Source organism: Taeniopygia guttata, chromosome 28 (assembly GCF_048771995.1).
Source record: "Taeniopygia guttata chromosome 28, bTaeGut7.mat, whole genome shotgun sequence".
In the NCBI taxonomy this organism is placed as follows: Eukaryota; Metazoa; Chordata; class Aves; order Passeriformes; family Estrildidae; genus Taeniopygia; species Taeniopygia guttata.
In genome coordinates this window covers 478,983-502,789 of record NC_133053.1, presented here as the reverse complement: position 1 = coordinate 502,789, position 23,807 = coordinate 478,983, and the positions used below count along the sequence as shown (strand labels likewise).

The following is a 23,807-nucleotide window of genomic DNA, read 5'->3' as shown; positions in this document are numbered from 1 at the left end:
TAATGAAACAGCAATAAATATATAATACAATAAATAAATAGAAGGAAACAGAAATAAAGCTCTAATAAATAAGCACAATGCAATATCATAAAAGGAACGCGGTGCAGCTGCAGCAAATCCTCCCCAGCTGCAGCTCCCGCCCGGCCAATTAGCCGCGATTAATTGGGCCGGGATTAATTGGGCCGGGTAATTAAAGCTCCCGGGAGGGCGGGGCCCGGCCTCGGGAGGAGACAGGGACGAGGGACAGGGGAGAGGGGACAAGGGACAGAGAGAGGAAATGGGGACAGGGGACAGAGAATGGGACAGAGATGGGGACAGGGGAGAGGGGACAAGGGACAAAGAGAGGAAATGGGGACAGGGGACAGAGAATGGGACAAGAAAGGGACAGGGGACAGGGACAGAGATGGGGACAGGGATGGGAATTGGGACAGGGATGGGGACAGGAACAGGGATGGGGACAGGGGAGAGGGATGGGGAGAGGGAACAGGGATGGGCATAGGGACAGGGGAGAGGGGACAAGGGACAGGAGGGGACAGAAAATAGGACAAGAAAGGGACAGGGACGGGGATGGGGACAGGGACAGAGAATGGGACAGGGATGACAGGGACAAGGCAGAGGGGACAGGGACAGAGAATGGGACAAGAAAGGGACAGGGGACAGGGACAGGATGGGACAGGGATGGGGACAGGGATGAGGGCAGGGACAGGGATGGGGAGAGGGGAGGGGGCAGAGGGGACAGGGACAGAGAGAATGGGACAAGAAAGGGACAGGGGACAGGGACAAAGATGGGGACAGGGATGAGGGCAGGGACAGGGACAAGGATGGGCATGGGGACAGGGAATGGGACACCAGGCAGGGACAGGGACACGGTTGGAGCCACCTGGGGTGGCAGGAAGTGTCCTCAGGTTGTCCCCAGGTTGTCCCCAGAGACGTCCCCAAGCTTTCCCCATGGTGTCCCGAGGATGTCCCCAAGGTGTCCCCAAAGTGTCCCCATGGGCTTTGAGGTCCCTCCCACCCCAACTCCTCCCTGACCCACAGAACCGCAGGAAAATCCCAAAATCCCAAACCCAGAAATTCCAAACCCCAAAATCCCAAGCCCTGAATTTCTAACCCCCAAAATCCCAAACCCCCAAAGTCCCAAACCCCCAAAATCCCAAACCCCCAAAGTCCCAACCCAGAAATTCCAAACCCCAAAATCCCAAACCCCAAACTTCCAACCCAGAAATCCCAAACCTCAAAGTCCCAACCCTGAAATGCCAAACACCTGAAATTCCAAACCCTGAAACTCCAACCCCAAAATCCCAAACCTCAAAATCCCAACCCTGAAATCCCAACCACCTGAAATTCCAAACCCAGAAACTCCAAACCCCAAAATTCCAACCCCCCAGAATTTTATTGGCACAGAGAACTCCAAGAGTCCCAGCCCCAAACCCAACAAAAGTCACCAAAAACCCCAAAATTTGATTTATTTCAGAAAATCCCAGTGGGGGTTTCACATGTGAGATATGCAGGATTAAAAAGGTGATTTAAAAGGGTTTTAATTAGGTTTTAATCAGAAAATGTAGCTGCTGTAAGGTAGGGAAGAAACCAAAAGGAGAATATTTGGATTTTTGAGGCCAGGCTTTATTTGGGCAAAATAAAAATTGGAAGTAGAGTGGGAGGTCAAGAGGAGAAAAAACAAAAGTTGTACATTGATTTTTGGGAAAGAATTAATTCCAGTTTTTGGTGAGGAATCCCATCCCAAAAATAGATTTTGACCCCAAAATCCTGCTCTGCACCCAGAGGAATTCCAAATTCCACCAAAACAAAAAATTTCATTTAATTGAAATAAAAATAAGAATGCACCTCTCCTGCAAAGGGCCAAAGTCAGAAGGAAAAATCCAAAGGAAAGATGACAGGAAGCAGGAATTGTCCAGCTCTACATTTATTGGATTGAACATTTCTACCAAAGTGACACCAAAACGGGGAAAAATCTTCATTTTTCCTCTCCTGGGATGGAAAGCTGCACGGAAAGGAGGGAATCTGGGGTGGAATTCCAGGGAAAATCTGAACTTTGGGATGGAAAATCCAGACTTTGGGGTGGAATTCCAGGGAAAATCTGAAATTTGGGATGGAAAATCCAGACTTTGGGGTGGAATTCCAGGGAAAATCCAGAATTTGCGATGGATTCCAGAGAAAATCTGAAATTTGGGATGGAATTCCAGGGAAAATCCAGAGTTTGGGGCGGAATTCCATGGAAATTTAAAGTTTGGGGTGGAATTCCAGGGAAAATCTGAAATTTGGGATGAATCCCAGAGAAAATCCAGATTTTGGGGTGGAATTCCAGGGAAAGTCCAGAGTTTGGGGTGGAATCCCAGGGAAAATCCAGAATTTGGGGTGAAATTCCAGGAAAAATCCGACCAAAATCCAGCAGAGACAGCACGGGAGGGAGGGGAGGGGCCCTGGGGTCTTCATGGAAGAGAGCCTGGAGCTGGAATGAGAGAAAAGAGGGAAAAAGGAGAAATGGAGGGGAAAGAGAGAGAGAAAAGAGAATAAAAGAGGAAGAATAAAACAGAAAAGGAGAGGGGGAAAACAGAGGGAAAAAACAGAGGGGGGAAAAATTTAGGGAGAAAGAGGGGGGAAAAATTTAGGGGAAAAGAGGGGAAAATAAGGGGGGGAAGAAGGGGGGGGAAGGAGAGAAAAGGGGAGAAAAAAAAGGAGGAAAAAAAGAAGAAAAAGGAGGAAAACAAAGAGGAAAAAAAGAGGAAAAAAAAGAGAAAAAAAAAGGAAAAAAAGAGGAAAAAAAAAGAAGAAAAAAAGAGGAAAAAAAGAAGGAAAAAAAAGAGGGAAAAAAAGGAGGAAAAAAAGAGGAAAAAAAAGAGGAGAAGAGATTCTCAGAAATCAGAGAAACTTCCACCAATGAAGATTTTGGGGTCGCAGAGCACAGAAGCCCCCCAGAAGGGCTGGAAGGATTTTGGGATTTGGGATTTTGGGATTTGGGATTATGGAATTTGGGGCCGCCCTGCACTCACCTACTTGCTGGCCCGTTTCTGCCGGTACATCTGCATCATCCTCTGGCGGAAAACGTCGAACGCGTCCTCCCGGTTCTCCTCCCCCGCCACTCCCAACCCCTCCCCTGCCGAGGTGGCGCCCCTGGGGGAGGAAATCTCACATCAGAACCAAAAATTCCCATTTTCCCCAGCAATTCCGCATCCTTCGGTGCCTGCTACAGCCAATGGATTGGAATTAAATTCAATTATTTGGAATTAAAGTCAATTATTTGGAATTCTTCATAATTATTTTTAATTGTTTTCAATTATTTTGAATTTTTCACAATTATTTTAATTTTTCCCCCTAATTCCCATTAGAAGGTGAATTTCCAGTTGAATTGTTTACATCATTTGAAATTCTTTTAAATTCTTTTCAATTTCCCCCAATTCCATTAGAAGGTGAATTCCCAGTTGAAAAACCCATATTCCCCCCATTAATCCCCCTATAAATCCCCCTATTTTCCCCTAAAAATCCCCCATTAAACCCCCATATTTTCTGCTATACATCCTCTGTTTTTCCCTATAAACACCCATATTTCCCCCTGTAAACCCCCTATAAATCCTCAATTTCCCCTATAAATCCCTCTATTTCCCCTATAAATTCCCTATAAAATCCCTACTTTTCCCCATTAAACCACCCTATTCTCCCCATAAATCCTCTATAAACCACCCTATTTTCCCCTATAAATCCCCTATTTTCCCCTCTAAATCCCCCACTAAACCCCAATATTTTCCCCTATAAATTTGCCTACAAATGCCCTATAAACCCCCATATTTCCCCCTCTAAATTCCCTTCTTTCCCCCATTAAATCCCCATATTTTCCCCTATAAATCCCTCTATAAATCCCCATATTTTCCCCCACAAACCCCCACATTTTCCCCACAAACCCCCACATTTTCCCCATTAAACCCCCACATTTCCCCCACATTTTCCCCCACAAACCCCCATATTTTCCCTATTAAACCCCCACATTTTCCCCCATATAAACCCCCACATTTCCCCCACAAACCCCCTGTTTCCCCCTTACAGGTGGACGGGCTCGCGGATGCCGCGGCCGCGCGTGCCCAGGCCGTGCCCCTCCTGCCAGCCCATCCTCTGCAGCATCTGGAACCCCACGTTCCTGGGGCTCAGCCTCTTCGGGGGCACCTCCGGGTCCTTGGGTTTCTGGGGAAACGGGAAAGATCCGGGAAAAATCCGGGAAAAATCCGGGAACTGATCGGGCTGGGAGTGGGGAGGGTGACAGGGCTGAAATTCCCATCCAAACAGGGATAAATTGCATTTTTTTAATGGAAATTCCCCTTTTTTAGAAGGAATTTCCTTCATTTAAATGAGTTTTTAAAGGATTTTTTAAAAGGAATTTTCCTTTTTTAAATGGGATTTTATATGATTTTTTAAAAGGAATTTTCTTCTCTTAAAGGAATTTTTAAAGGATTTTTCAAAAAGGAATTTCCTTCATTTAAAGGAATTTTTTTAAAAAGGAATTTCCCTTCTTTTAAACTAATTTCCTTTTTTAAAGTGACTTTCAAGTTCCACGGGCTCAGCCTCTTTGGGGGCACCTCCACATCCTTGGGTTTCTGGGAAAAACGGGAAAAATCCGGGAAAAAGTCCAGGAATTGATCGGGCTGGGAGTGGGGAGGGGGAAGTGGCTGAAATTCCCATCCGGAACCGTGGAAATTGAATTTTTTTTAAAGGAAAATCCTTCTTTTAAATGAGTTTTTAAAGGATTTTTAAAGAGAAATTTCCTTCTCTTAAAGGAATTTTTAAAGGATTTTTTTAAAAAGGAATTTTATTTTAAAGGAATTTTTTTAAAAAGGAATTTCCTTCTTTTCAATGAATTTTTTTAAAGGAATTTCCTTTTTTTAATGGAGTTTTTTTAAAGGAGTTTTTAAAGGAATTTCCCTTCTTTTAAAGGAATTTCCTTACAGTAATTCCTTTCTTTAAGAGGAATTTTAAAATAAATTTTTAAGAATTAATTTCCTTCTTTCCAGAAAAAAAACAGATTTTTTTTTTTTTCCCCCCCAAACGATTTCTCATTTCTGGCTGGATTTTGGGGCAGAAATGTGAATTTTTTTACCTTTTTCTTCTTTGTGATGGGGCAGCCCCGGGGTCTGTCATAAGCAATCCTGACAGGTTCATGCACTGCAAGGCAAAGAAATCCAAAATTCAGTTGGAAATTCCAATTAAACTCATTTTAATCCATTTAATTGGAATTTATTAATGAATCCCAATTAATTTATTCATTCCAATTAAATTTCAGCTGGTCATTCCAATTAAAAATTGGAGTTTTTCGGTCAAAAACTCCAAAGCACAACTAAAAAATCCTCCACAAAAATTGCATTTCAAGCCTGGACCTAAAACAGAAGCAAGAAGAGGAATTAGAAATAAAAATGAAATCATAAAAATAAAACCTAGCAATAAAAAAAGATCAGAATTAATTAAAAAATTTCAATCTAGAATCAATTTAATATAAATATATGCTCAGACAATATGGGAAGATGTTTGATACAAACTTTGCTGTTGGCCCATTTGTTCAGCTTCTCTTTTTAAAGTGAATTTTGGGTTCATTTTTGTGTCAAAAAATGCCATTTTTAAGTGACAAAACACCTAAAAACTCAAAGAGTTTTGCCCAAATTCTCTTCTATTTTAATATAAAAGTGAAATATTTCGATGACCACTGACCTTTAGCCTCAGATCCTTTTCGGGCTGGGATCATCCCAACTTTCAGGGACTTGGAGCTGAATTTCATATTGGAAAAATGTGAATTTTTAAGTGACAAAATACCTAAAAAATGGGGATTTTTGCCCAAATGCTGATTTATTTCAGTATAAAATATATTTTTTTCAATTCCTACTGACCTTTGGGCTCCTGGACGAGGCAGACCCGTTTTGGAGCGGGATAAAGCCCACCTTCAGCGACTTGGAGCTGACGCTTTTGCATTAAAGAAATGTGAATTTTTACAGGACAAAACACCTATAAAATGGGGATTTTTGCCCAAATACTGATTTATTTCAGTATAAAATATATTTTTTTCAATTCCCACTGACCTTTTGGCTCCTGGACGAGGCAGACCCATTTGGGGCGGGGATCAGGCCCACCTTCAGCGACTTGGAGCTGACGCTTTTGCATTAAAGAAATGTGAATTTTTACAGGACAAAACACCTATAAAATGGGGATTTTTGCCCAAATACTGATTTATTTCAGTATAAAATATATTTTTTTCAATTCCCACTGACCTTTTGGCTCCTGGACGAGGCAGACCCATTTGGGGCGGGGATCAGGCCCACCTTCAGCGACTTGGAGCTGAATTTCGTATGGGGATTTTTGCCCAAATGCTGATTTATTTCAGTATAAAATATATTTTTTTCAATTCCTACTGACCTTTGGGCTCCTGGACGAGGCAGACCCGTTTTGGAGCGGGATAAAGCCCACCTTCAGCGACTTGGAGCTGACGCTTTTGCATTAAAGAAATGTGAATTTTTACGGGACAAAACACCTATAAAATGGGTATTTTTGCCCAAATGCTGATTTATTTCAGTATAAAATGTATTTTTTTCAATTCCCACTGACCTTTGGGCTCCTGGATGAGGCAGACCCATTTGGGGCGGGGATCAGGCCCACCCTCAGCGACTTGGAGCTGAATTTCGTATGGGGATTTTTGCCCAAATGCTGATTTATTTCAGTATAAAATATATTTTTTTCAATTCCCACTGACCTTTGGGCTCCTGGACGAGGCAGACCCGTTTGGGGGCGGGGATCAGGCCCACCTTCAGCGACTTGGAGCTGAATTTCGTATGGGGATTTTTGCCCAAATCCTGTTTATTTTACTATGAAATATATTTTTTTCAATTCCCACTGACCTTTGGGCTCCTGGACAAGGCAGACCCGTTTGGGGGCGGGGATCAGGCCCACCTTCAGCGACTTGGAGCTGACGCGTTTGCGGGGGAAGCGCGCGCCGGGGGCCGGGCCGGGTGCCTGTGTCGACAGATTTGGGACAGCGCCGTCAGGGGGGCTGGAGAGCCGCACGTCACCTCCTGCCATCTCCTCTCCTGCTCTGGACACCAACTCTTCCTCTAGGTCTGCCACCCTTCTACCTGCTGCCACGTCCTCCTCATCATCCTCCTCATCCTCCGCAGGTTGGGAGGGTTCAAACTCAGCTTCTTCCTCTTCTTCTTCTTCCTCTTCTTCTTCCTCTTCCTCTTCATCCTCCTCGTCCTGCTGGAGCTGCAGGGCTGTGCCTGCGGCGGGGGCAGCTCCTGCAGCCTCGGGGCTGAAGGTGATGGAGGGACACAGCTCCAGAACTTTCCGCCGGTAGAACTGGAATGCGGGGCTGGTCGGATCCTGGAGGAACCTGAGAGGGGAAGGGAAGGGTGAAAATGTGGAGGGGTAAGGTCAGAAATGTAGGGGAATAAGGGTAAAAATGCAGAGAAATAAGGTCAAAAAGTCCAGGGGAAATAAGGGTAAAAATGCAGGGAAATAATGTCAAAAATGCAGGGGAAAATAAGGCAAAAAATGCAGGGGAAATAAGGTCAAAAGTCCAGGGGAAACAAGGTCAAAAGCGCAGGGGAATAAGGGCAAAAGTCCAGGAGAAATAAGGGTAAAAATTCAGGGGAATAAGGTAAAAAAATCAGGGAAATAAGGGCAAAAGTCCAGGAGAAATAAGAGTAAAAATGCAGGGGAATATAAGGTCAAAAAGCCAGTGAAATTAAGGTCAAAAAGGCAGTGAAATGAAATTAAGGTCAAAAAGGCAGTGAAATTAAGGTCAAAAATCCAGGGAAATTAAGGTCAAATAAGCCAGGGAAATTGAGGTCCAAAGCAGATTTTCTTCAGCTGGAGTGATGTATGATTTTAGGAATTTCCCCTGCAGCTGATGGTCAGCAACACCCCCAGACTCCTGGGAAGAAGGAACTCAGTGGGAAGAATTAATTAATTACTTGAAAAGACTTAATCAATTCATTGGAAATAGTTAATCAATTCAGTGGCAATAATGAACTTAATTCATTGGGAAGAATTCATCAATTCATTGGGAAGAATTCATTGGAAGAATTCATCAACTCATTGGGAAGAATTCATCAACTCATTGGGAAGAATTCATCAACTCATTGGGAAGAATTCATCAATTCATTGGGAAGAATTCATCATTTCACTGGGAAGAATTAATTAATTTGAAAGAATGAATTAATTCAGTGGGAAAAATTAATGAATTAATTGGAAATAGTTAATGAATTCATTGGGAAGAATGAATTCAGTAGGAAGAATTAATGAATTCATTGGGAAGCACGAAATGAATTCATTGGCAAGGATTAATGAATTCATTGGGAAGAATGAATGAATTCATTGGAATCTTGAACATTCAAGTTTCAGGCTTGATTAGGACCACAATGAAATCCAGCTGATGATCAGAAATCACACATTTAAGTGCAGATGGGATTTCCCCTGAGGGATTTCGGCTATTCCCGGAACAGAGGAGCACTGCCCCCAAAATCCCGTGTCCCTGGAGCCCAAAGGCAGAATTCCAGCAGGGAGGGTGGGCTGGGCTCACCAGAGCTCGGGGCTGTCGGCGCTGTGGGCGATGCTGAACTGCTCCATCTCGGGGCCCTCCTGGGCCACGAACCTGGCCAGCCTCTCCGCAGTGTCCCTGCTCCTGGCATCCACTGCGGGGACAGACATCCTGAGACAGGGCAGGGGCTCCAAAACTCACATATTTGGCTCTGGGATTCCCAGCGGGAACTCCTCGTGGCACAGAAACGTGGAAGTTCTTTTGGGAATCCCAGCAAAACTGCTTTGTGCATTGCAGGAGAAATTTGGGGTTTGTTTTTTCTTGATGGAATTTAAAATTTCAAATCTAACCCCAAACCAGTGCAGCTGAGAACTACCCACTCTATAAATACAGAATTAAAGAAATGATCTGGGGTTTCCAGCAGGAATTTCTGTGAATTGCAGCAGTTTGTTTTTCCTGGACACAATTGAACATTCCCAATCTAACCCCATGTCGTTTTTTTCCTGCTATGATTTAAAATCCCAAATCTAACCCCAAATCAGTGCAGCTGAGAACTTCCCACTCTATAAATACAGAATTAAATAAATGTTTGGGGTTTCCAGCAGGAATTTTTGTAAATTACAGAAGATGTTTGGGGGTTTTTTCTGGACACAATTTAAAATCCCAAATCTAACCCCAAACCCATGTAGCTGACAACTTCCCACTCCATAAATACAGAATTAAAGAAATGATGTTTGGGAATTAAAGAATTAAATAACTGGTGTTTGGGGTTTCCACCACAGAATTACAGAAATGCTGTTTGGGGTTTCCAGCAGGAATTTTTGTGAATTGCAGGAGAAGTTTGGCTTTTTTCCTGGACACAATTTAAAATTTCAAACCTAGCTGTCAGCTCTTTCCCCTGCCAGGCTCCAAACCCCCAGCGGAACCCCAAATCCTCACTCACCATCGGCACACGGCGAGCCTGGGGCTGGCAGAGGCTCGGGAGACGCTGCTGAGGGCTCAGGAGATGCCCTGTCCTGCCCTGGCACGGGCACCTGGCAGCTGCTGGCACCCGGGGCAGCACCCGGGGCAGCACCCGGAGCCACCCCGGGCTCTGCGGGGGCACCCTGCGCCTGGACTGGCCCCGGGAGGTTTGGGTCCGGCTGCTTCAGCACCGTCCCCGCTGAGAGCAGCGTCTGGGTGGCCCTGCTGGCCCTCCTCACCCTCCTGGCCCTGCTGGCACGGGGAAGGGCAGTGCCAGGCTTCTTTTTCCTCTTGAAAAGTCTCCTTTTGATGCTGGCCACCCTCCTGGCATAGAGCAGGGCCCGCAGGGACTCTGGGGCTGCTTCCTCCCCGGGCTGGCTCCTCCTCTGCACCTCGGAGAGACGCAGCCTGTAGTACTTGTACTCCAGGCTGTCCTCGTCACACAGGAACCTGGGAAACAGAAAAGGGAGAGATCTGCTGAAAATCCCCATTTCTACAGACCCAGCCTGTAGTACTTGTACTCCAGGCTGTCCTCGTCACACAGGAACCTGGGAAACAGAAAAGGGAGAGATCTGCTGAAAATCTCCATTTTTACAGCCTCAGCCTAGTGAGATTTGTACTCCAGGCTGTCCTCGTCACACAGGAACCTGGGAAACAGAAAACAAATGGGAAATCTGCTGAAAATCCCCATTTCTACAGCTCCAGCCTAGTGAGACTTGTACTCCTTGTCACACAGGAACCTGGGAAACAGAAAACAAATGAGAAATCTGCTGAAAATCCCCATTTTTACAGCCCCAGCCCGTAGTACTTGTACTCCAGGCTCTCTTCCTCGGACAGGAACCTGAGAAACACAGAAAAGGGAGAGATCTGCTGAAAATCTCCATTTTTACAGCCTCAGCCTAGTGAGATTTGTACTCCAGGCTCTCCTCGTCACACAGGAACCTGGGAAACAGAAAACAAATGAGAAATCTGTTGAAAATCTCCATTTCTACAGCCTCAGCCTGTGAGATATCTAATCCTTGTCACACAGGAACCTGAGAAACACAGAAAAAGAAGAGATCTGCAGAAAATCTCCATTTTTTAAGCACAAAACCCCTCAGCATTCCAGCTGGTTTGTTTTTTCCAGGTGTTTAGCACGAGGCTGAGCAGGTTTTTCTGGGATCAAGGAAATAAATGCTGGAGGGGTTGGACAGGAATGAATCAGCTGACACACCTGGAGGTGCCTCAGCTCCCCCTTTTCCAACATTTTCCCTGGAATTTTAAACCCTGTTACCTTGCTGGATGCCTCCATCACCCGACTTTGCTCCTAAAATGCAAATTGCTTTGAACATCTCGAATTTGGGTCGACAGAGAGCCATTATTGGCACATCAAAAGCAACACCACAAACACCAGGATCATTTCCAGGGATAATGAACTCCAGGAAAACATTCCCCCCCCTAAAAAAAAAAAAACAAACCCAAAAAACTGATTAAATATACAACAGGCTTTGATCAATCCCACCGAGTGAAGGGCTGAAGTTTTAATTCTATCAAGTCCAAATTTCCCCCACACCCACCAATATTCAGGAGAGTTCTTCTGAGCACTCCTGTCCTTGGCAGACAGAGTTCCTGACACGATGCTGCTCACCAGCTGCTCAATGGTGTCCACAACTTTCCTGTCAGCTCGTTGGGGGGCTGTGGGGAGAAAGAAATCCCATTAAAAAACAAAAAAAACCACATTAAAATAAAATAAATCCCATTAAAAAAAACACCCACTCCTTGCTTTATTCTCATCCAGCAGCAGTGCATCCCTCCCAATCTAAAATCAGTGAAAACTCCACATTTGAACTGCAATTCTGCGCCTGTTTGTTATTAAAAACACCCAGGTCTAAAAAACCACATCCACAACCACCCTGGGCAAGTGGAATCATCCTTAAAAAGGCAATTTCTTAATGCAGCAAAAGGATTTTTTTTGTGGAAAATCAGTTTATTTGAATGCTGCTCTGAAGGGCTGAGTGACAGATTTTCAACCATTTGCAAAACCTCCCCGAGAAAGGATCTGAGGCTCAAGAAAAAAAAAACAGTTTTTTTGGGAAAAAATCAGGATGGATTAGGAAAAAAGAGGATGAGCAGGAATGTTTCAGGCAGGAGGAATCACTGCCCAGCTCAGGGATGGGATATGAACATCTCCAAAGGAATGCACCTGGGTCTGATTTCAGTGCTGATGCTGACATCTCCATATTTGCATATATGCAAATATTTACTCTGTGATTAAGCCAGTTCCAGGTTGGTCCTGGTTTTCCTGCCTTGAGGTGGTGAAACTGAGGTGAAAATCTTGGATTTAAGGTCTAAGCAGGTGCCAGAAAGAGAAGGAAGGACATGATTTCACCCCAGAAACTTCCACCCTGCTGGGATTTACCTGGAATTCCCTCCCTGACTGGGAGTCACCTGGAATTCCAGCCCTGCCCCAGCTTTGATTTGGATTCATCTGGAATTCCCTCCCTGCTCCTGTTCCCACTGGGATTCACCTGGAATTCCCTCCCTGCTCCAGCCCTGAGTGGGATTCACTTGGAATTCCCTCCCTGCTCCTGTTCTGACTGGGATTCACCTGGAATTCCCTCCCTGCTCCTATTCCCACTGGGATTCACCTGGAATTTCCTCCTTGACTGGGATTCACCTGGAATTCCACCCCTGCTCCTGTTCCCACTGGGATTCACTTGGAATTCCCTCCCTGCTCCTGTTCCCACTGGGATTCACTTGGAATTCCCTCCCTGCTCCTGTTCCCACTGGGATTCACTTGGAATTCCCTCCCTGCTCCTGTTCCCACTGGGATTCACTTGGAATTCCCTCCCTGCTCCTGTTCTGACTTGGATTCACCTGGAATTCCCTCCTTGACTGGGATTCACCTGGAATTCCCTCCCTGCTCCTGTCCCCACTGGGATTCACCTGGAATTCCCTCCTGCCCCAGCCCTGAGTGGGCCTCCCCTGGAGTTCCCAGAGTCAGGAATTCCTGACCCCAAAAACGAGCCCCCTCCTGCGAAGCATCCCCGTCCCCATTACCTTTGCTGCCGGGGGCGGCCGCTGGGAGCTGCTCCGCGGCTCCTGCCTCCCCTCTCTTCATCTGGATGGGATAGCCGCTCTTCTCCAGCCAGGCCTTCAGGTTCTCGATGTACTCCCTGCCGAAGAGCGTGGAATCGTCGAAATTGGGGAAGGCCGTGGGCGCCGGGGCCATCTCCTGCAGCCCCACGGCCTCCAGGATCTTCTCCTGCCGGAAGACGGAGGCCAGGGCGAAGGTCTGGCCCAGCAGGGCCAGGGACTTGCGGCACAGGGACACGGTGGTCTCCAGGGCGCCGGCCACGTCGCCGGGGTGGCCGAAGCCGTTGGTTTTCACGCTCAGCTCGTAGGCGTTGCAGGCCATCAGCAGCGGGGTCACCCCCTTGAGGAGGCGGTCCTGCAGCCTCATGATGTACTTGTCGAAAGGTTTGATGATCTCGAAGAAGCAATTCTTGGTTTTCACGGCCCCCTTGTCCAGCAGCATGTTCAAGAACTCGTTGTCCACCTTGGGGGTTTTCAGGGCGGCGTGCTGCAAGCTCCTGATGGTGAAGAAGCAGTAATCCCGGTGCTCCGGCCGCAGGGAGCACTTGAAGGAGGCCAACATCTTGGCACAGGTCTCGGTCTCCAGCTCGAAGAGGGCCCCGAAGAGCCGCGAGAACTCGGCGTCGTTTTTGATGGCGTGGAACCCGGCCCACTTGATGATCTCCACGCCGAAGGTGGAGAAAATGTCGGATTTATCCACCAGGTCGAAGCTGAGGCTCCTGGAGACGTGGTCGGGCTTCGGCAGCCTCAGGATGGGTCTCTGGGCCGCCCCGGGGTGCGGGGGCAGCTGGGGGCCGGGGCGCTGCTGGAGGGGCTCGGCGACGTCCAGAGGCTGATCCAGAGCGTCGGCATCCAGGCCTGGCTGGGCTTTCTTCAAGCCCCACTTCTTCAGGGGGCTTTTGAGGTCTCCTTTGAACACCTTGGGCTTCACCACCCCCCTGGCCGGGCGCTTTCCCCGCAGGACTCTCCCCCTGCCCACGCCTCCCCTGCGCGGCGGCGCCCCGAACTCCTCCTCGTACTCGGGGTCCTCCGCGCCGCCGAACTCCTCCTCCATCGGCCCGGGCGGCCCGAAATTCCCCAAAACATCCGGGGAGCCAAATCCTGCTGCGGCCTCCCAGGAATCTGCGGGGCCGTAACCCTGCGGGTACTCCCGGTCCCGCTGCCCGTACTCGTGGTGCCCGTACTCCCTGCTGGGGGCAGCTCCACGGCCAAATTTCCCGTAATCCCGGGCGAATTCCCGCTCCCGGGGCGCGGGCCGGGAGAAGTGTCCGTGGAAATAATTCTCCTTGCGGAGCAGGGGGCTGGCGGCTCTGTAGGAAGGGCCGGGGTAGTTTTCCCCGGGGTAGTTTTCCCCGGGGTAATTCTCTCCAGGATAATTCTCTCCAGGATAATCCTCCCCAGGGTAGTTTTCCCCAGGATAATCCTCCCCGGGATCCTCGCTCCAGTCCTCGTGCTGGCAGTTGGCGTGAGGGAAGCGCCCGTCGTGGTGGAAGCTCTCGTTGTAGCGGGGCCGGGGCAGCGGCCGGGAGTGAGCTGGGCAAAGAAATTTTAGAGGTTGAAAAGAGGTCAAAATTGGGGAGATTTCTGAAGGATATCCATATCACCACATTCCCATTCCCATTTTCCAATCCCTAAATTCAGGAGCTCGATTTCTCCTCCAAATCAAATATTTCTTTGCTCATCGCCGTCTCAAGTCTTCTACCTGAGGCATAAAATCCATCAAAACTCTGAACTTTCGGCTTTCCCAGAATTTAGAAACTGTCAAAGACCTCCAAGACCAGCAATTCCAAGCTCTGGCCAATCCCCACCTTGTCACCCAGAGCAGAATTCCCAGGAGGAATTCTACAGCTGGACAGACATTCGGATCTTCTACAAACTCAACCGCAATTCTCTCACTATTGCAGGAAATTCTCATTATCCAAAACCTTTGTTCCCCAATCCCAGAAGTTCAATTCAGAAAATAAATACTTGGCAAAAAATAGAAGTGTTTAATATAAATGATTTCTTCAGGGCTCATACAAGTCTAAAAATAACAGACTTCATTTTAAAGCTCTCCTATGAACGTCCACCCCTGCCAATGCAATCCAAGTGTCTGGCTGGACATTTTAAATCCCAAATTTAGGAGGTAAAATAATTTGTGGACGGCATTTTGCGTTATGTTCATGAGGTTAATGCCCTGCTTTGAGATTTATCCCCCAAAAGCAAGACCAAACACAAAGCCCCAAAGGCTTCCAGCACACTCCTACATTGATTTAACTCATCAGCCATCACCAGCATTCCATCCTGGCGCATGGAGCCCTGCCTGGAACCGGACCCGCTCTGTGAGGCTGAGCAGAATTCCTTTGTCTGAATTCCCGTTTTTTTCCCGTTCCCATTCCGGTGCCGATCCTTTCCCCTGCACAAAAATGGATGTGGGAAAGCAGCACCGTGAGGCGATCGATGGCGGGCGCCGCTCCCCCTACCTCGGAAGGGATGCGCAGCGTCCCCCGGGGCCGCGCTCCGCTCCAGGCGGTACCGCTGAACTTTGTCCTGCGCCGCGGCCTCCAGCGCCGGCCGGGGCATCCTCCGTGAGGCCATCTTCCCCTCCCGGTGCGGCGGCGCGGCGCGGCGAGGCCTGGCCTCGCTCCTGAGGGATGCGCGGCCTGAGGGGAGCTCACGCTGGCCCTGGCAGCGCCGGCGGAGGGAACGGGCAGAGAACGGGGAGGGAACGGGGAGGGAACGGAGCCGAGCGCAGCCCGAGCCCGGCCCGCCCTCACCGAGCGGCGCCGCCGCCGCCACACCGGGGCCTCCCGCTGGCCACGCCCCTTTCACCGGCGGACACGCCCCTCCCGCGATGGCCACGCCCCTCCCGGGGCTAACGGAGCGCCACGCCCCCGATAGACCACGCATCTTATTTGCATAACCACGCCTCTAATTTGAATAATTACGCATCTGATTTGTATAACCACGCCTCTGATTTGTATAGCCACGCCTCTAATTTGTATAACCACGCCATTAATTTGTATAACCACGCCTCTAATTTGTATAACCACGCCTCTAATTTGAATAATTACGCATCTGATTTGTATAGCCACGCCTCTGATTTGTATAGCCACGCCTCTAATTTGTATAACCACGCCATTAATTTGTATAACCACGCCTCTAATGTGTATAACCACGCATATAATTTGTATAACCACGCCTCTAATTTGTATAACCACACCTCTTATTTGTATAACCACGCCTATAATTTTGTATAACCACGCCTCTAATTAGTATAACCACGCCTATAATTTGTATAACCACACCTCTAATTTGTATAACTACGCCTATAATTTGTATAACCACGCCTCTAATTTTTATAAACACGCCTCTAATTAGTATAAACACGCCTCTAATTTGTATAACCACGCCTCTACTTTGTATAACCATTCATCTAATTTATATAAACACGCCTCTAATTTGCATAACCACGCCTTTCCTCCGCGCGGGCCGCGCCTCCTCACGCCTTAACCACGCCCCCGCGTCTCCGCCGCGCCTGCGCTGAGCGGAGGCGCTTCGTCCGCCCTACGCCGGCGGCGGGAGCGGGGCGGTGCTAGCGGCGCGGGCGGTGCTAACGGCGCGGGCGCGGTGCCGGTAAGCGGGACGGGAGCGAGGGGAGCGGCCTGTGACTCTGAGGGAGCGGGACCGGGGACGCTGCAGCGGGGCGCGGCGGCGGCGGGAGCGGCGGCGGCGGGAGCGGCGCGCATGCGCAGTACCGCCCCCCAAGCTCTTTTTCGCAAGGCGTGAGGGCGAGCGGCGTGAATTTGGGTGCGGGCGCATGCGCAGGGAGCGCCTACGGCGGCTGGGTGGGGCCGCGCCGCCCGCGCGGTTCGTGCGGCGGGAGCGCAGGTGGGTCGTGAGGGGAGCGGGGCCGCCGGCGCTGCCGCCTCTCCCCCGGTGCTCCCCCGGTGCTCCCCCGGTGCTCCTCCGCCGCTCCCCCGGCACCACCGCCTTCCCTCGGGGCTCTCCCAACTCCCCAGGAGCGCTGAGGGGTGCAGGGTGCCCGGGGAAGCGGGGCGGGCGGGCTGAGGGCCGGGCGCGGTGCCCTCGCTGTTCCAGCGGGAGCCGCGTCACGGTGCTGAAATCGCACCTAAATCCGTTAAATATTGCTGAAATATCTCCTTATTCCTCTTCCCGGCCGCGTTTTCCCCGTTGAATCAACCCAGCCGTCGGTTGGGTGTCGTTGATGCAGAGTTTCAGGTTTTGTCTCCGACATGGCTTTCGAGCTGAATGTATTTTATGTTCTGTCCTTATATAATTTACATCTGAATGATTAAACTTATTTAGGTGCTCCTTGAAGCGAGTATCTTATTCCTAAAAAAAAAACTTCCCCCACATACAGTCTTTATTTTAACACTATGTTGGAACCTAAAACTGTATTTAACACACTACTTAAGAGAACTAATACAGCATAACTTTCTAACATTGCACATATAGTATTCATTGTAATGTTTGCAAAAAGCCAATCATAAAATATGCATTTTTCACACTTACATTGTTCTATTGTATACATTGACTTTATTCAAACACGAGTTTCTCGTGATGTTTCTTAAGCTTCTGACCACAGTTTCTTATGATTATTCCTACGATTATATTTATTATTTATTATATTTATTATTATTGTATTTAGTAATTATATTTAATTATTAAACAATCATCATATCTAACAATTATATCATTTATCCTGTACTAGCTACACAGGTGCAGTTCTAGCAAGTACAAGGCCTGCACGTTCCCAGGGTATTTTCTCAGGGCGTGTTGAGATTAATTTTCCTCCTAAGCCTAATCCCCATGATTTTACCACGTTTTGCTGTCAGTGGCAAAGATGGGCTCCAGGCAGATCGCCCAGGAGACGTTCGACGAGGCGGTGCAGGAGAACATCACCGAGTTCCAGATGGAGCCCGAGGAGGCCGTGAGGGAGGCGGTGCAGCAGTTCCAGTCCCAAGGTAACTGTGGAAACTCTCCAACTTTTACAAACCCCAGGCTTTAAAGGATCCTGCAGCACGGCAAAGGAGCCTTTGTGAAGTGCAACACAGGCACCATTAATGCTGACCTGCTTTTGTGGGTTAATCATGACTGCAAAACTGCTTAGAGGGAAGCTGGAGGGCAAAATTTGGTCAGTGAAATTAAATTCTTTCTTTTTTTTCCCCCCATCAAATGACATCCAGCTTTGTTCCAGGCAGAATCTGACCCTGATCACTTCAGCATCTTCACAAGTTCATCTTTGTTCTCTGTGGTTGCCTTGGCAGCTTTTCCCTAGAACTGGAACTAATACAGTTTATTTGACTCTGATTATCCTGGAACCAATATTCAACTTGGTTTTATTTCCCCTTCTAGGTGTGGACCTGAGCAATATTGTGAAAGCTGTGCGACCTGTCTCTGAGAACGGGCAGAGGCAAAAGCATCAAATCCTGCTGGTAGGGGCTCAAATTGTTGCTCTCTCTTGGGGTTATATAATAATGATAATAACAATATAAGTACTAGGCCAACTTCTGCCCCTGCCCCATTTCTCTGGGAGCTCTCCAGGCAGTTAATCCCATTTTTTCTGGAAGGATGAAACGTTCCAAGAGCTCCCTGCACTTTTCAGGGAAGGCTCTGTGTGAGTGAGGCAGGGTGGGGCTCTGCTCCCGGGGCAGGACAGGAGGGAACGGCCTCAGGGTGTGCCAGGGGAGGCTCGGTGGGACATCAGGAGGGGAGGTTTGGGTTCCCTGGAGGTGCCCAGCAGTGACAGGACGTGGCACTGGGCTGGGGACAGGGTGGGGATCAGTCCCGCTCAGCCCAGCTTGCCGCAAGGCCTGCCCAGCCTGGCTGTGGGTGCTTGCAGAGCTGCAGTGTGCTGCTCAGAGCCCGCTCAGCTGGTGCTGCTCAGCCTGGTGCCCGCTGGGGCTGTGCCAGAGGTGGCAGAGGGAGCCCCTGTCCCTGTGGGGGTGGCGTGCACGGAGCCCGAGTGGCGCAAGCACCGCTCCTTTCACACCAACCCAATTTCCAGCCTCACAATGACCAGCTTGCTGTCACTTGCTGTCACTTGCTGTCACTTGCTGTCACTTGCTGTCCCTCCTGTGTGTCCCGCAGAGCCTGGAGAGCCTGGGCAGGGCCGTGGCGGAGCAGGACGTGGCGCAGCTGCCCGAGCTGCTGGCGGCGCTGGCGGCGCAGTGCAAGCAGGAGCCGGCGTGCCGCTGCCTGGCCGCCCGGCACGGCGCCTACCCCGCGCTGCTGTCGGCGTGCCAGCTGGCTGCGGGGCACGGGGCCGCGCTGCCCGCCGCGCTGGGCGCGCTGGCCGCGCTGCTGGACGGGCAGCCCGAGCTGCTGGACGCGCCGGGCCGGGAGCTGCTGCTGCGGGGCCTGCGGGAGCGCGAGGCGGCGCTGGCCGGGCTGCGCTGCGTGCGCCACGCCTGCCTCCGCCACGAGCACAACCGGCAGGCCTTCGTCAGCGCCGGCGTCCTGCCGCTGCTCACCGGGGCCATCGCCCAGCACGGCGGCGACGCTGAGCTGGTCAGGGCGGCAGCCGCCACCCTGCGCGCCATGACGCTGGACGACGACATCCGTGTGCCCTTCGGGCACGCGCACGAGCACGCCAGGATGATCGTCCTGGAGAACGACGGGCTGAGGGTGCTCATCGAGGCTGCCAGAGGTACAGCGGGCCTGGGGGCGTCAGTCCTGCTGGGGAGGCACTGGGGCTTCTTCTTGGCTCGGGAGTCACTGGTGGCTGCTTCTCCCGTTGTCTCAGGAATCACTTGTGGTTTCTTCTCCCATCGTCTTGGGAGTCACTTGTGATTTCTTCTCTCAGGAATCACTTGTGATTTCTTCTCTCATTGCCTCAGGAGTCACTGATGGCTTCTGCTCAGGAATCACTTGTGATTTCTTCTCTCTTCTCTCAGGAATCACTTGTGATTTCTTCTCTCAGGAATCACTTGTGATTTCTTCTCATTGTCTCAGGAATCACTTGTGATTTCTTCTCCCATTGTCTTGGGAATCACCTGTGATTTCTTCTCCCATTGTCATAACTTGAAGATCCTCAGAGGGGATTCAAGAATTTGTCACTCAAATGGGGTTGTTTAATTATGTCCATAAAATGTGGCCTGAGAGAGCCAAAAAATGCCACCGTGCTGCTGCTGCTGCTACCCTGTGAGGAGTGAGGTGATCAGAGGAGTTTTTCACTGTATTTAGGAAGCATTTTACAGGTTTAGGGCCCTCTTGTCTCTGCTCAGGTGCTCCTTACCCAGAGAAGACATTGTGCCTGGCTAGGAGCAGAGTGAGCAGGTGTCACCCTGCTGTTGTGATCTGTAAAATGAAATCCAGAGTTTCCTGTGCCATTAATCAGAGTAAAGCGCGTTCACTGTGCAGTAATTGACTCCCTCACTGCCTCCCTCTCTGCTCCAGCCTTCAGGGATGACTGCGGGGTTCTCAGCGAGCTCTGTGCCACCCTCTCTCGCCTCGCTGTCAGGAATGAGTTCTGCCAGGAAATCGTGGACCTTGGGGGCTTGAATTTCTTGTTGACTCTGCTGGCAGACTGCGTGGAGCACCCGGTGAGCTCTGGGAGAAGTTTTGGGAGTGGGCTGGGGGGAACTTCTCATCCTGAGCAACGAGGTTCGTGTTCATGAGCGAGCCTTAGCCTGTGCAATCAGGGTTGGACCCCCTCTGATCCCTATTCACCCCATACATGCAGAATTCAATGCTCTGCAGGTAAAATTTGTGCGTTTTTTACTCAGAATCATCCCTGTGCCCTCCAGCTTCCAGCAGCAGAACTCTGCCTGCTCCCAGAAAAGCTGAATGCTTGGTTTTCCACCAAAAAGAGATTTTTTTGCTTTTTCCACCAGAGAGATTTTAAACAAAGGATATTTAAAATCAAGTCCCAGAGGGTGATGTCTGAATTTTGGATTTTTTTGGAGACCTGGCAGAGGTCTCGGAGGTCCCTTGTGGGGCGAGGAAGCGACCGAGGGTGGAGTTGTTGCAGCTGATGATTTCCAGAGCCGTTTTCACGGCGTGGGGGGATGTTGGCTGTGCTTTGCAAGCTCTCAGGCTCTCCCTGCTGCCCCTGAGCTGCTGTTTCCCCGGAGCAGGACGTGGTCAGGCAGGTGCTGGGCGCCCTCCGCGCCGTGGCCGGCAACGACGACGTCAAGGACGCCGTGGTCAGCGCCGGGGCCACTGACCTCATCGTGCTGGCCATCAACCGCCACCTGGGCAACCCTCAGGTACCCCTGGGTGCCCCAGGTACCCTCCAGGGTTTGGGAGTTCCCTCTGGGTGGGGATGGAGCTCAGCTGGAGCTGCAGGGTGTGTGTGTGTGTGTGAGCGGGAATGGGGAAACCTGCAACGCCCGGCCGTGCAGCGTTCAGTATTTGTGTGAATTTAGGGTTTTTCCACCTTGTATTGGTTTATTTTCCTTATTCCTGAATCAGATGGTTAGTGGGGATGGTGTTTTACACTCTGGTGTGCAAAACACAGAGTCATGAAAGTTGGAATTATCTCCAAGATCATTATCCAACCCTCCCCTTGCTTTACGTGCGGGACGCCGCAGCAGGAGGAACTTTAATTTAAACAGTAAAACCCGCTCCAAAAGTGCCCTGAAGGGGAAGACACCCCACTTTTACCTGTCTGCGAGGCAGCTCTGCGGCAGTGAGGGTTTTTGCCTGTGTGTTGCAGATCTGTGAGCAGGGCTGTGCAGCCCTGTGCATGCTGGCCCTGCGCAAGCCCGAGAACTGCAGCGTCATCGTGGAGGGCGGCGGGGCCCTGGCAGCCCTGCAGGCCATGAAGGCTCACCCAGGAGAGGCAGCTGTGCAGGTAAGCCCCTCACAGCCCCTGCTGAGTCTGGCAGGGCTGCTTTGGGGGCTGTTCATCTGTTTTTTGGGATTTTCCCCCCCTTTTGCTCATCAAATCCTGCCGGGTTTTGAATGCGTTGGGAAGGCAGCGGCTCAGTGCAGCCCCCCTGAGCTGCTCAGAGCAAAACTGAACTGAGCTTTCAAATCCACCTGAAGGCAGGTTCTTAAAACTGTGCAATGCCAGTTCCAGGCACTCCTTCTCCTCAGAAAGAGGATGGGCTCTTTCCAGCCCAGCCTGTGCCATCCGTTCTCCAGAGTCAAACCAACCACCTGCATGGCAAGAAGATTGCCTCTGGTATCTCCTGCAGGTTTCAGCAGGTTCTGTGTCCACTTTGGTGCTTTCCACATGTTAAAAAATAGAAAATAATTTCTGAAGGAGTAGTTTGAGTGCCTGGAACAGCATGGAAAGGCAGGGCTGCTGTACTGGAGAATTTTTAGTGTTATATAAGAATTAATTGGTATTGCCTGGCTGGTGTTGGAGGTTTGCACAGAGCTCTTGTTGTCTAAACTTCAACGGGGAAAAACATCCACGGATTTGATTCCTGCAGGGAACAGTTGCTCTGCAGCATCTCACATTTGGGCTTCTCAGGAAATACTCTTTAGCTGATTTGCTCTGTGCATGCCAAAACTCTCCATGGCTGCATTTCCCTGCAAAGCCCCTGGGCTTCCTTCCCTCAGGAGCCCAGTGACCTCCCTGCAGAGCCCACTGACCCCTGGGCTTGCCTGCAGAGCCCAAAACTGACCCCTGGGCTTCCCTCAGGAGCCCAGTGACCTCCCTGCAAAGCCCACTGACCCCTGGGCTTGCTTGCAGAGCCCACTGACCCCTGGGCTTGCCTCAGGAACCCACTGACCACTGGGCTTGCCTGCAGAGCCCAAAACTGACCCCTGGGCTTGCCTGCAGAGCCCAAACTGACCCCTGGGCTTGCCTGCAAAGCTCACTGACCTCCCTGCAAAGCCCACTGACCCCTGGGCTTCCCTCAGGAACCCACTGACCTCCCTGCAAAGCCCAAAACTGACCCCTGGGCCTGCCCACAGAGCCCAAAACTGACCCCTGGGCTTGCCTGCAGAGCCCAAAACTGACCCCTGGGCTTCCCTCAGGAACCCATGACCTCCCTGCAAAGCCCACTGAGCCCTGGGCCTGCCTGGAGGGTCCCCATACGTTCCTGCAGAGCCCACCCTGACCTGTGCTCCCCTCCCCAGAGGCAGGCGTGCATGCTGCTGCGGAACCTGGTGGCGCGCAGCCGGGAGCTGCGCGGGCCCATCCTGGCCATGGGCGCGGAGCCGCTGATCGCCGAGGCGCGCGCCCTGCACCGCGACTGCGACGACGTGGCCAGGGCCGCCCTCAGGGACCTGGGCTGCCACGTGGAGCTGCGGGAGCTCTGGACGGGCCAGAAGGGCAGCCTGGCCCAGTGAAGCCGCCTCTCAGCCCAGCAGGGAAGATCCGAAGTGTCCACAGCCCCTGGAACGCGGTGGGAACGGCGTGGATGGTTCTGCCCGGCGCCCCGCTGGAACACCCACTTCAGGAGCTGCAGGGAGCTTTTCTCTGGGGAGCTACAGCTGGAACGGCTTTCTGCACCCACAGGCTGCAAACCAGCTCTGTGTGCTGATATTCCCTGGATCACATAATGGCTGAAGATGATCTGCTCCCCCCTGGCATCCCTGGCGTGCAGCACAGGGCTGTTGTCACTGCTCTGATCCCGTGGTGACAGCGGCGCTGGCTCTGTGCTGCCCAGAGTTTGGCACCAGGGTTGGCTCTGTCCTGCCCAGAGTTTGGCTGCTGGTTCCCATCTGTTCCTCTGGCTGAGGAGGAATCCCGGTGTTTGTGGATGTGCTCTCTCTGTCCTCCTGCCCTGTTCTTTTCCTGCTGAGCCCACTCTTGTGTTGCTGCTTTGTTTGGGATTTTTCCACCAGCGTAACGTTTTAAACAAAAACCAAACCCCAAAAGAGCAAAGTGAGGAATTGGGATACCAGCAGTGGGGGTGGGAATTCCCAAGTGAGACCAAAGCAAGCGTTCCACGCTGCAGGAAGCACAGGCAGTCCCAGAATCCCGGGCTGTGTCACCCCTTAGCCCTTCCCTGGGCCCAGGGGTGCCTTCACCTCATGGGCAGAGCTGTGGATGTGTGGGCAGAGCTCACAGAAAGGCTCTGAAGTCCCACCCCAAAGCGTTTGTGCAGCCCTGCTCTGGTGCTGAGCCTTCCTCCCGCGCCCCGGTTTTGTGAGTGGATGTTTTTAACGTGGTATTCTCTGTACAAGTGGTGACCTTACATAAAACCATACTAAACCTTCCAGGGCTGGGCGGCTCTTTGTGGAGCCTTTTTTTTTATTATTATTATTGTGGCAGGAAAAGCAAGGTGCTGGGAGGTGCCTGGGCGCTGAGCTGGTGAGTAAAGCCTCGTGCAGCCCC

At 50.6% G+C, this 23,807-nt stretch overlaps 2 protein-coding genes across 10 annotated transcripts; one reads left to right on the top strand and one right to left on the bottom strand.

Moving 5' to 3' along the window:
• Positions 1-1,601: 1,601 nt before the first annotated feature.
• On the bottom strand, positions 1,602-15,398 carry SUGP2 (SURP and G-patch domain containing 2). 8 transcript variants are annotated; one of them, XM_072919312.1, is made up of 11 exons: positions 15,028-15,395; positions 12,530-14,098; positions 11,047-11,164; positions 9,471-9,940; positions 8,570-8,681; positions 6,940-7,378; positions 6,743-6,794; positions 5,105-5,169; positions 4,058-4,194; positions 3,012-3,132; positions 1,602-2,470 (listed from the first exon to the last, which is right to left on the bottom strand). In XM_072919312.1, the coding sequence occupies exons 1-10, from the start codon at positions 15,140-15,142 to the stop codon at positions 3,012-3,014; spliced, it is 3,198 nt and encodes a 1,065-aa protein (XP_072775413.1). In that variant the 5' UTR covers positions 15,143-15,395; the 3' UTR covers positions 1,602-2,470. The 8 variants fall into 8 exon arrangements, 5 of the variants coding, with proteins under 5 accessions (XP_072775413.1, XP_030112491.4, XP_072775414.1 ...); XM_030256631.4 differs by lacking the exon at positions 6,743-6,794 and having other exon boundaries at positions 6,888-7,378; XR_012052143.1 differs by lacking the exons at positions 1,602-2,470; positions 3,012-3,132 and having other exon boundaries at positions 4,111-4,194; positions 6,940-7,002; positions 7,122-7,378; positions 15,028-15,397.
• Positions 15,399-16,048: 650 nt separating this feature from the next.
• Positions 16,049-23,689, top strand: ARMC6 (armadillo repeat containing 6). Of its 2 annotated transcripts, none has more exons than XM_030257049.4 (8): positions 16,049-16,180; positions 17,404-17,532; positions 17,924-18,003; positions 18,659-19,217; positions 19,967-20,112; positions 20,647-20,778; positions 21,228-21,365; positions 22,604-23,689. In XM_030257049.4, exons 2-8 carry the CDS (start codon positions 17,412-17,414, stop codon positions 22,814-22,816), a joined length of 1,389 nt encoding a protein of 462 aa, XP_030112909.4. In that variant the 5' UTR covers positions 16,049-16,180; positions 17,404-17,411; the 3' UTR covers positions 22,817-23,689. The 2 variants fall into 2 exon arrangements, with proteins under 2 accessions (XP_030112909.4, XP_030112910.4); XM_030257050.4 differs by lacking the exon at positions 16,049-16,180 and adding an exon at positions 16,351-16,435.
• Positions 23,690-23,807: the final 118 nt, after the last annotated feature.

What these genes read in the sequence shown, in the direction of transcription:
- ARMC6 (XM_030257049.4), top strand. Translation starts at nt 17,412, where the DNA reads ATGGGCTCCAGGCAGATCGCCCAGGAGACGTTCGACGAGGCGGTGCAG. An exon ending in GCCACCTGGGCAACCCTCAG is followed by an intron (nt 20,779 to 21,227) that starts GTACCCCTGGGT and finishes TGTGTGTTGCAG; the next exon opens with ATCTGTGAGCAGGGCTGTGC. An exon ending in CAGGAGAGGCAGCTGTGCAG is followed by an intron (nt 21,366 to 22,603) that starts GTAAGCCCCTCA and finishes TCCCCTCCCCAG; the next exon opens with AGGCAGGCGTGCATGCTGCT.
- SUGP2 (XM_030256631.4), bottom strand. Translation starts at nt 15,142, where the DNA reads ATGGCCTCACGGAGGATGCCCCGGCCGGCGCTGGAGGCCGCGGCGCAG. An exon ending in AGGCTCGCCGTGTGCCGATG is followed by an intron (nt 8,682 to 9,470) that starts GTGAGTGAGGAT and finishes CTGTCCCCGCAG; the next exon opens with TGGATGCCAGGAGCAGGGAC. An exon ending in GCCGACAGCCCCGAGCTCTG is followed by an intron (nt 7,379 to 8,569) that starts GTGAGCCCAGCC and finishes TTCCCCTCTCAG; the next exon opens with GTTCCTCCAGGATCCGACCA.